Raw genomic sequence first — 11,275 nt, forward strand, 5'->3', positions numbered from 1 at the left:
TAATTAAAATGTAATCATTAATAAGTTTAAGTCTCGTTACCAATAAAAAATATCAATCTAAAAGTTAGGATACTGAGGTCAGACTCCTGTGCTGTTGACATTTCGATCTAAGAATAAACTTAAATTTCATTTACATATTATTATTATTATTATTATTATTATTATTATTATTATTATTATTATTATTATTATTATTATTATTATTATTATTATTTAATGTTTAACTAAAAAGCCTAATTAGATCATTACGGAATAATTCATTATTTGTTTTCTATTTTTAAACTCATTTTTAAAATTAATATTGGTTATTAAACATACAAATAAATAGCATTAATTTTGACAAATTTTTTTATTAAGTACAGATAAACGTATTTAATTTAATTTAATAATGTTATTATAATTTCAGTTTTATCTGATGATTATTTCAAAATTTATTGATTTAAACGATACATGATTTTCCAATGACTAAGATTAAAATTCTAACAAATGGTATCAGTATTGAATAATAATATAAACAAAAAAGTTAATGTCAAAGTGATTTGTATAATCAAAATATATTTTTTTAATATAATATCACACTATTTTTAAGTAATTTTTCTCCCTTTTTTCCCCAAAAACCTTTCATTGGATTCATTGATCAATTATGTCTTTTCATGAATACTTTGAGTCCTTCACATATAAAAATTAATACATGTTGTAAATGTTTTCACATTATCTCCTCCAATAGCTATATATAATTAATCTTATTAATTATTATAGTGAATTTTTTAAAAAATCATATTTGTTATTATTTCTGATTAATTTAGTGTGAAAAATTAAGAGCAATGCAAACCCTCTTCATTCATGGATAGGTTAAGATTATGGCACAAAAATTACGCTTAATTTCTGTGTCTTGGATTTTTCTTTTTAATATATACATTGAGATGTAATAAGAACTACATACATTTTGTAATTTTTTTGTACTGTATATTTGTATGAAATCTTTAAAATACGTTAACATTGATATATTAAAATTTTAATGTATTTTAAAATATCAAAATTATTATACTGACTATAAATAGTAAGACTAATAATAAGGTAACTTACTTTTATACATGGATACTATTTTTTTTACTTGTTATTTTGTTTCTTGAAAAATGTAAAAATTAACTTTTTATGATTATTTTATTTTTGTAATGTGCATCAAATAAATATAAAAATATGTCATTTGTAAAAGTGTGTTATTGACTATTATTCTAATTAAAAAAGTAAAAAAAAAAGTGAAATAGAATTATTTGATTGCAATGTTTAATATTCTTTATTCTAAGCTATTGTGCTACCATGCTACTTTCCCTTCATTAAACTCTTGTCCCATTGTGTTTGCAACAATCAATTCATGACTTTTTATTCCTAGTTAGAAAGAGAAATAATGGAGCATTAATGACTACATTTTAATATATCATTGTATCATTTGACTTCAATATTTATAAATCTTTTTAAGGTTAAATATATTTAGTTTCTAAAATAAATCATAAGATATTTAACTTTTATATTTTATGAACACATTTTTACAATAAATATAATATAATCTTTAAAAACATTTGTTGAAGACATAACTTTCATAGAGTGTATAGATGAAATATTTAATAATTTAATTTATGGACCAAACACAACTTTTTACAATAATTTAAAATAATAAAAAAACATATATACTATTATGTTAACAAGTAAGTTTTTTAATTTAACTTTTTAAAACCTATGTTGTATTTATATATTATAATATTTTTATATCATGTCTTGATATAGATTTTTAATGAAAAAATTATATTAAAAAGTGAAAAGGTAATAAATAGTGAAAGTTTTGTAGGACTGAACAGAGTAGGTAGTTGGCACCAAACTCTGTACCTCATTTCACAAAATCATTCATTGGCAGTAATTTTGGTTAGCCAACTTCCCATTGCACCGAACTCTATACCCATTTCATTTGAAAAATATCTTTTTAATAATTTTTATTTTACAATTTCTTTTATAACAAGTGATAGTTTATTATTGATCTATTTTAAATATACATATCAATAAAATAATGACATATAATTTATTATCGAAAAATTATTAAAAAAAGTTTTTAAAATATCATGATTCTTTCATAAAATCTTTTGTTTGCCAAACACATTTTTTAATCAACCATATCATAATCATTTCAATTAAAATTCACTTTAAAATTTAAGTGCAAAGCCACTAAATATTTTAAAAATTACTATTTATTTATGTAACTACTTGTAAAATAAATTTCTTGTGTTTAAATAATAAAAGAACAAAAAGCTTTTTTTTTCCTCTCTTTGAAATAGTAAGTGAATAAATTCGTTTAAATATTACTTTTCAAATAAAAATAAAATTAATTTATAATAATAAATATATACAAATTTAATTTTACAAGTAAATTTTATAAATTTAAATTAAATTCAAAATTTATTTCTTAATATTATAATCATATATTAAAAATTATCTTAACAAAATTTGTTGTTTATTAATTATATTATTTTACTCAGTTTAAATAATTAATTAATGTTTAATTTTATACTTGAAATATACATAATCTTTGCACGAACGATAGAAATATGGTAGAAATCCAAGATAAAATAAAAATAAGTCTAATTTACAATAATAAATATATCAATTTTTCCTTTAGAAGATGATTTTACAAAATTAAATTATTCTTACACTTCGTAAAATATATTTTAAATCATAAAAATCTTACCCAAAACTTGTATTTCTCGCCACATTTTCTCATTATTTGAGGGAATAATCAAAGACAATAGTAGTGTTTATTCTCTAAGGACAAGTTCAAGAAAGATGGATGACAAGTTCAAGAAAGATAAAATTTTGTTAGTAGTCCAACATTAAAAGATAAAAAAGAAATCAAGCTAAATTTACAATTTATGGAAAAACTGAGAAATTATCTTCCAATCAAATAAGCATTTTGAGGCCTGCAGGCTGCAGGATCAGGTAGCTGTTGAAATCATAAGAACATTCTGAAAGCATCAACAACTTTCTCAGGCCTGTAAAAAATACAAAGGTACAAAGGGTATATTCTTAGTAGGTTGAATAAAATATTTCCCTCTATTCAATGCTATGTCAAAGTTGTTTACCAGTCCTCTTGTGGCATATGACCTGCTCCTTCTATCAATTTCAGCTTAATTTGTGCTGGATTTCCATTCTTAAACTGCTCTGCTACAGATTGAGGCAAGTATTTGTCTGATAATCCCCAAGCAACAAGTATTGGTTTATCCCATCTGAAATCAAATAACAAAACCTAGTTAGGGTAGGATTTTGATTTTTTCACAAAACCGAGATTTTCACAAATCAACATATATTATAAATTGATTTTATCTATGTAAGACTCTCACAGATTAGAATTGTCATTCCATACACATGCATAACAAACATGAATATGTTGAAAAATCAACTGGTGATTTTCTTATTGAGGAATAAAACTACTTGTTTTATCTTTGGTAGTTTTAGAGGATTAAAATTAATTGTGTATATTATACATAATATATTTGTCAGATTAAAGATGTTCCAATCTCCCAACCCAACATGTAACAGCCAAAAAGTAAACTTTGTTCTTGTCTGAGAGTTACTGTTTCCACCCAGATGTTTAGTTCCCCAGCCTTCTTCATCAAGAACAGCTTATCAATTCCAAAATAATGATAATAATAAAGCATGAAATTAATATACCTCTCAGTTGCAAATCCTTCTGCTATTTGACTGAAAGTACCTTTGAAGTTAGCTTTTCTTGCAGCTTCAAGTAGAGCTGAAACCCAACATTATAATAAACCATGGATTTATCGTTAATAAACCATGGATTTTCTAGTGACTGAGCTGAATATATCAGGTATAATAATTTTTCATGGACATCACTCTGAACTTAGCACAAAGTAATTTTTCTTCACTTCCTCCATGTAACATATCTATCGGTTTTATAAACAATTTCCTTAAAATTGAATTACAAGCAGAAAATTTGAGGCCACCACAGTGATGATGTCCTGTCTGTCACTAACCAAATCCAGGTCCACTGCTTGACAAATAAGGTAGCCTGTACACGTCAGCCTTTTCATTTTTCAGAACGTAACTGCAAAATAGATCATCTATAAGAACAAGATCCTTAAAAAATTATAGTTTGAGGAAGTGTTATGTCCTTAGTTCACATTTTAATGCTTTAACAAGAAAAGATGTTTGCTCCAGTGGGTTATTGAAAACAATGAGTACGCTGAATGCTGCTCCGTGCACTAAAATTACAGTACTACAGTCTTTGAATAATGCATTGAATGAAGGACAAGCAGGTTTGCAGAAGTGTAACACTTACTACTAAAGGAGGTGCTAAAGCCTAGTATGAAAATTCCTTGGTTTACAGTGCAGGAGTAACATGTTTATAAAGCAAGTCACAGAAAGGGTTAATAGATGTGCAAATTTGTTGGTTATATTGCTAATTAAGCTAAAAGCTAATTCGTTTACTTCAATCTGTGAAAAACTATACAAGATAGTTTCAGCACTTTGGAAATGGCATAACAAGTTGCAGTTTACAGCTTCAACTTATAAAATTACCAGCCAATAGTCATGTACAATTTTTGGATACATACGGGCTACCTCCTTCAATAAACCGCTCAGCAATGATAGCATTCTGGCTTGTAAATTCACCATACAGAGGAATTCTAGAAACAAAAGAAAAGACATCAACGAAGTTAAAAAGTATATGAATCAAGATCAAACAGCCATCATTTCACAAAAGACATAGCAGCATTAAGATCAGCTGTGCTGTGTAACATGTAGAACATTTGTATGGTTACTATTCATTGATAAGAATAGGAATAAGGTTGTTCTATAGTTGAAGAAATATTCAGTTACTAAAGCCATGTTAAGATTTTCTAGTAGTTTGTCCTTTACAATATGTTTTGAAAGTGAAGACAGTGCTCCATAGCCTTCAAGTGATTGAAATCGGAGAGATAAGTCTACAGAACTATTGCATAGATTTAGCCGAGAAGTTTAGTTATGCATTCACTGGTACAGTAAGAAGTAAACCTTAGCTTCTGAAAAAGTCCAGGAACGGAAGATGAATCTGTTAATGGACTGTTCAGTATTGCTAGCTTCGATATCTTGCTTGAGTTCTTCAGGGCCCAAGTTAGTCCATACGAACCTACAAGAAATCCCTTAAGGGGAATTGCGATCATATGTTAGACACAGTATTTCGTAAGGACTTCACAAAAGTTAAATGCAACTTGAACATACATTTATTTTTAAGAGATGAATTCCATCGTTTAATATGTAAATGTATCACATCGTTTTACTAAATTTTGAATGCAAAAGATGCTACCAACTACTGATTTATTCATTCTTTAGGTACCTGAACAACTAGGAAAAAGGGGGATTTGACCTCTAACACCTCAAGCAGTTTATCCAATGCATCGTGGAACTCCTTTTCTATGAGAAATGAAAGAAATGCATTAATGAGGTTTCTGCAGGAAAAACTGCTTCATGTTATATAAGATGTTTTCATCATAAAACCTGTGTAATCAAAACCATATCCTGGCTGTGGTTTGTCACTGAAACCAAATCCTATCCAGTCTGGTGCAAAGCAATGGAACCCTGAATCTGACAACTGTTTTAAGAGGAAGAAAATTAACAAAAAAAGAGATAACCGGAGAAAATTTAAATAGATTTAATCATAAGATGCTGAAAAACATGAAATCAAGGTAAAGTGACAGTGTAAAATCAAGAACAAGTAATGCTCAAAATCTATTAGAGAAACATATTTTAAGGCACTCTTGATCTGGAGAAAGAAGGGAACAATAAGTACTTCAAATTATTGCATTACTTACATGGTAACAGCTGACACTAACAGATGCAATTGCTTGTGTTGTTCTATTCTCCAATCAAAAATTAAGTTTTTCCTCGTTATTACGCGAATTACAGTGATGAAACTCTAATTCTGACGGGAAAAACTCCAGAAAACATTTAAACAATTTTTAAATTTTGTCCTTGAGAATTGGCTTATAAATGAGAGGCTCAAAATTATTTATTCTGATGAGCTTGATTGCATACAAAATAGAAGTAGCATGAAAACCTGAGACATAACAACTCGGTAGCTAAAAGATTGCGTAGGAGCACCATGAAGGAAGACAATTGTTCCTCTTCTGCTACTTGCTGACCCTGCAAAATAGGACAAGGGAAAAAAATAACCAAAAACGAGCATTTTCCATACGTTTCTTAAACTTGAAAATGGAAAATTAGAAACCAATTCCTCAGCTAAGAAATAAGCAATACCAGTTTCTCTCACAAACCATCTTAACTTGCCAGATTTAACGTATGACCCGTATTCCTTGCCCTTGTCTTCTGTCCTCTACCAACACAAAAACTATTACTACATTCCCACTCAATGAAAACCATCATCACTGATCAATCAGACATTAATAGTTGAAGAAGCATCATGTCATGCACAAACAACACAAAGTCTTCGATGTTATATATCAGGAATCAAAGGAAGTAGAAGGAGAAAAGAAAGATTGGTACATAAAGCATTTGGCCAACGTTGCCATCCTCAGCAGGGTTCTCAGGCAATTGAATAGCACTGCGGCTTGAAGGGTTGTCAGTGACAAACCCGAAAGGGTTGAATTCTGAGGCTTCTTTGTCCTTGGATTCACCCTTCTCTGTAGAGCTAGCTCTCACTGTAACACTTCTTGTGGGTGATAGTCTTCTTTTACAGCAGTATGTGGTGGAAGAAATGGCAAGATTGAGAGTGGGAGAAAACATGGCAGAAAAAACCATTGTTGGGTTTGTGATCAGTGGCAGAGGTGACTAACGGTTCATAACCAACGATTCTAGCCAAACTTTTGCTGTTTGATATTTATCTTTTCTTGGTTGCTTCATAAATTGCGGTTGATGTCCCCACTTAAACGTAGTCCTCATATATTTCCACCTAAGATGTGGCATATAGTGAGAACTGGTAAGAACACACCACGTGTGCTAGCATTTTTTTTATAGTTATCAAAATAAACACAACTACTTTCATGAAAAAAAATGTATTAAAAAGTTGTAAGAATAAGGACAAAATTGTATAAAATATGTACACAAAATGTGTAACGTTGTATGTATAAGTCATCCGTAACAAAGCAAGTAGCATGTCAATGGTAATAAAGACAATAAGCACTTGTGTACATAATGGTTAATAAAATTATTTGATGCAAATTTGTAACAAAGCAATTAACATGTTAATGGTAACAGAAATAATTAGCAGACTCATAATAATTCAAATTTTGTGACATCTTGTGTCAACCGACAACAGCAAAGTAATTAATATGTTTAAGTTAACTTATTGAGAGTCACAACATTAAGTGGGTCAGTTTCTGGCTTAACGAGTTCAAAATACTTGTTACTGGACAAAAAGAAACTGACACGAGCTGAGAATTGATATTTGCAACCATGATCAACTTCAATTTGGATTTTTCCTTGCCCTTTTTCTGCTGTATACTGTGAAATTGACAATATAAGTTTGATATACATATTTAAAAATTAATTTAATTGTGACAATAAATATATTTCCCCACACAATGTGCGGTGGTGTCAAGTTTCTAAAATGATATAATGGAGATCAAAATTGACATGACTTAAGCACAAAAGTATAGAATATATATTTCTCTGTAAACGTGAGAACTGCACTACTTAGTAGGCTTGTAGCTACTCTTCTGGATCATCTTGTTAAAAATGTTCACCAGAAATCATTACATGAACATGAACCATGCCTGAAATGATGGAATCTAGTTTTATCTCTAATTATTAGTTCCCTTTTGTAAGCTTTTGACACCAGCTTTGCCATCTGGTGACAATCCACACACATTCTAAGGTTCTTAACTATTCTTATAGTAACTCCAGGGCCTGAACTAATAAGGGCATAGGCAATAGCCAACTTCTCACTATGCCGGTAAAGTGCGGTCTCCTTATCCTCCTCCCCTAGATCAAGGAAAACCTCTGATGTATCAGGTGAGTATCCTGCTTTTATCAAGTCCTGCATCATGTTTTCTAACTTTGCATATATATTTTTAGATTGAGGATGTGACTGATCCCCAGCAACAAATTCATAAACATTGCCATTCAACTCCATCAAACTGCAACCTGGTGTTTTCTTGATTCCCCTCTCCATCATCATTTTCCTGACCTGACGCAAGTTTTCCCATCTCTTGCAGGCAGCATATATATTACATAACAAGACATAAACAGCCCCATTTTCAGGCTCTAACTCAAGAATTTGTTTAGCTGCCATTTCTGCTAGATGCACATTTTTGTGGACTCTACAAGCGCCGAGAAGTGATCCCCAAACAATTGAATTTGGTTTTACAGGCATATTCACTATGACTTCAATGGCTTCTTCTAAATGCCCAGCACGACCAAGGAGATCAACCATGCATCCATAATGTGTCACATTAGGCTTAATTCCATGTTGCATGGTCATGGCAGTGAAAAAACTTTTTCCTCTCTCTACCATGCCTGCATGTGTGCATGCACACAGGACACCAATATAGGTTATCTCGTCTGGTGTAACTGAAGCCTCTATCATACTTGAAAACATGGCAAGAGCTTCTTCACCATGGCCATTAATGGCAAGGCCAACTATCATCGCTGTCCAGGTAAATTTGTCTTTCTGACGCATTTCCTTAAATACTGTGTTTGCTCTTCCAACATTCCCACATTTAAAGTACATGTCTATCAGAGCATTCCCGACAAAAGTATCATTTTTAATACTGTTTTTGTCAATGTAAGTCTTTACCCATTCCCCTAGCTCAAGTGCTCCCAGATGCGCACAAGCCGTTAGAATGCTAACCATGGTGAACTCGTCAGGTTTCACATTTGACATTTGCATCTCACGGAAGAGTGCTAAAACCTCTATGAAACGGTTCATTCTGAGGTAGCCATCAATCATAGCAGTCCACGAAACATAATCTCTCTCAGGCATTTGATCAAAATACTTCCGAGCTAAATCAATTTGACCGACATTGGCAAACCCAGTAACAATACATGTCCAAGAAATAACATCTCGAGCCTTCATATTGTCAAAAACACCTTGTGCAGCATCCATTTCTCCACAAGATGCAAACATATCGATCAAAGCATTTTCCAGTATGAGATTAGGTTCAACAATACCTTCCTTAATATACTTAAAAATGTTCTTGCCCCCATCTAAATCCTTCAGTTTGGAGAATGCGGAAAGCATCAATACTAGTGTAACTGAATTGGGCGACACTCCTCTCTTCTCCATCTCATTAAAAAGCTTCTTTGATTTCTTAAATTGCTTAACTCTGTTATACCCGGATAGCATTATATTCCAGGTAACTACTTCCCACGCTTCACCCATATAAAAAACCTTGTAAGCCAAATCCACAAGCCCACACAAGGAAAACATATGTATGAAAGCCTTTTGAACAAACAAATTAGAATCAAATCCATGCTTCACTGCATGGTTAAGTAACACTTTCCCATGCTGCAAAGCCATATCACTGTTAAATCCCTTCAACAAGAACGGAAATGTATAACGGTCAGGCTTGATGCTATTAGCCAGCATAAATAGATACATGGAAACTCCATTCTCAGGACGGTTGATCCTAGAATACCCCTTGATCATGGTATTCCAAATGAAAGCAGTTGGGTGCGGGATTGTGTCAAACACCTGACGGGCATAGTCCATATCCCCTGATTGATGAGCACAACAGAAGACTATGACTTGATTTTGAAATAAAGGGTCTGAAGAGAGACCAATTTTGACAGTGTGGGAGTGAATTTGCTTTAGGTGGTACATGGACTTGCACCTCTCAAGCAGAGAGATTGGAGATTCTCCAAAGCAGTTTGAAGAACACACAACAGCAGTAGCAAGAGTGTTATAAATCACTCTATTGGGGAAGGTTGCAAGTGAAAAGAACAAGGGAGTTGACAAAGATAACATGGACAACATGTCATCTTACTCACAACATGCAACGTTAATTTAAGTGTGTCTAATATCAATGTGACAACTATCTATTCATGTTTTGTGCTCCACTATTCTACTGGTTTACAATCTAAGTATGAATTTCAACCTTTAACAAGAGAAAAAATGAAAAAAGATATAAGAAATAAGATCAATAAACTCATGATCTTCGTAATACTGGAAATAGTTATTACTCATGGTCATGTGATGTGTAAGTGATTCATTAGGAATAATAGTGTATTATTGTTCTGTACTTCTCTTAATATAATTTCTTTTATTTTAGTCTCTCATAAAAGTTTTATTTCTATTTTTTTATCTTAATTGATTATTAGTTCTTTGTAAAAGTTTTATTTTTATCTTGAGTATCGATATTATTTAAATAATGTGCAATTTGGTAAGTGATCATATAGATAATAGTAGAATTAAGATGTGTTTTTTAATTATTTTGTTTTGAAGGAAGAAAATAAATTAATATCATGTAAATAACTTTATTTTCTTGATTTATATATGCTTTTTTCCTAAAAATTCAATACTTATTTGATGATAAAACTAAAAAAAAGTTATATATCTAACACCCTTGAATAATTATATAGGGTTTTTAAAATCCTCTGTCTTCTCGATTTCACCCTTAAATAGAGAAGCGTGAAAAAAAAGGGACACAAACCTAAGATAAATATACATGTGCTAATTCTAGCTAATTACTTAAAATATCTCAATATGCAATAGAGAAGAAAATGGGTTTTTTTTACAGAAAATAAAAATGGGGAAAAATAATTTAGGACTAAAAAAAATCTATGATTTTATTGGATACTAAAAGAAAAAAAAATACATGTCTGACTCCTATTTTATTGCTAACATGTCACCTAATAAACAGCCAATCATTTAAGAAATATTACTAAATTACAAACATAGAAAAAAAAATAAAAAAGCTAGAATAGGAAAAGAAATTATAAAAACTCATAACCAAAATCTAAAAATTTACTAGAAACTAAAAATTACTTAATTAAAAAATTTAATCTCAAAAACTTGGATTAAAAGTTTTTTTTTTCCAAATAAATTATTTAATTTTTTTATTTACTGTTCTTATAAATTTTGGTACACAAAATAAAGGGAATATATATATATTTACTCTTCAACAATTGAATTAATTAAAATTATTGAGAGGCGTAACACTTTTAATTTTTATTTAATAATATACCAATATACTCTATCTTCAAAAGAAATATTTAGCTCTCCTTTGTTTTTAATACTTTCAATAAACGACACACGTTTTTTTATTTAAATTAT

The 11,275-nt window shown here is 30.3% G+C and overlaps 2 protein-coding genes across 2 annotated transcripts; both read right to left on the reverse strand.

The window, feature by feature from the left end:
- Window positions 1-2,787: 2,787 nt before the first annotated feature.
- On the reverse strand, window positions 2,788-6,874 carry LOC108320426 (uncharacterized). Its single transcript, XM_017551842.2, has 11 exons — window positions 6,547-6,874; window positions 6,301-6,376; window positions 6,101-6,186; window positions 5,542-5,635; window positions 5,381-5,457; window positions 5,059-5,186; window positions 4,620-4,691; window positions 4,041-4,111; window positions 3,718-3,793; window positions 3,129-3,272; window positions 2,788-3,038 (listed from the first exon to the last, which is right to left on the reverse strand). The coding sequence occupies exons 1-11, from the start codon at window positions 6,799-6,801 to the stop codon at window positions 2,999-3,001; spliced, it is 1,119 nt and encodes a 372-aa protein (XP_017407331.1). The 5' UTR covers window positions 6,802-6,874; the 3' UTR covers window positions 2,788-2,998.
- A 614-nt stretch (window positions 6,875-7,488) lies between these two features.
- LOC108320540 (putative pentatricopeptide repeat-containing protein At3g15930) lies at window positions 7,489-10,096 on the reverse strand. The gene has a single exon (XM_017551987.2). It carries the CDS (start codon window positions 9,974-9,976, stop codon window positions 7,742-7,744), a length of 2,235 nt encoding a protein of 744 aa, XP_017407476.1. The 5' UTR covers window positions 9,977-10,096; the 3' UTR covers window positions 7,489-7,741.
- Between the last annotated feature and the right edge of the window lie 1,179 nt (window positions 10,097-11,275).

The sequence above is a fragment of the Vigna angularis genome, chromosome 9 (genome assembly GCF_016808095.1).
Source record: "Vigna angularis cultivar LongXiaoDou No.4 chromosome 9, ASM1680809v1, whole genome shotgun sequence".
Taxonomy (NCBI): Eukaryota; Viridiplantae; Streptophyta; class Magnoliopsida; order Fabales; family Fabaceae; genus Vigna; species Vigna angularis.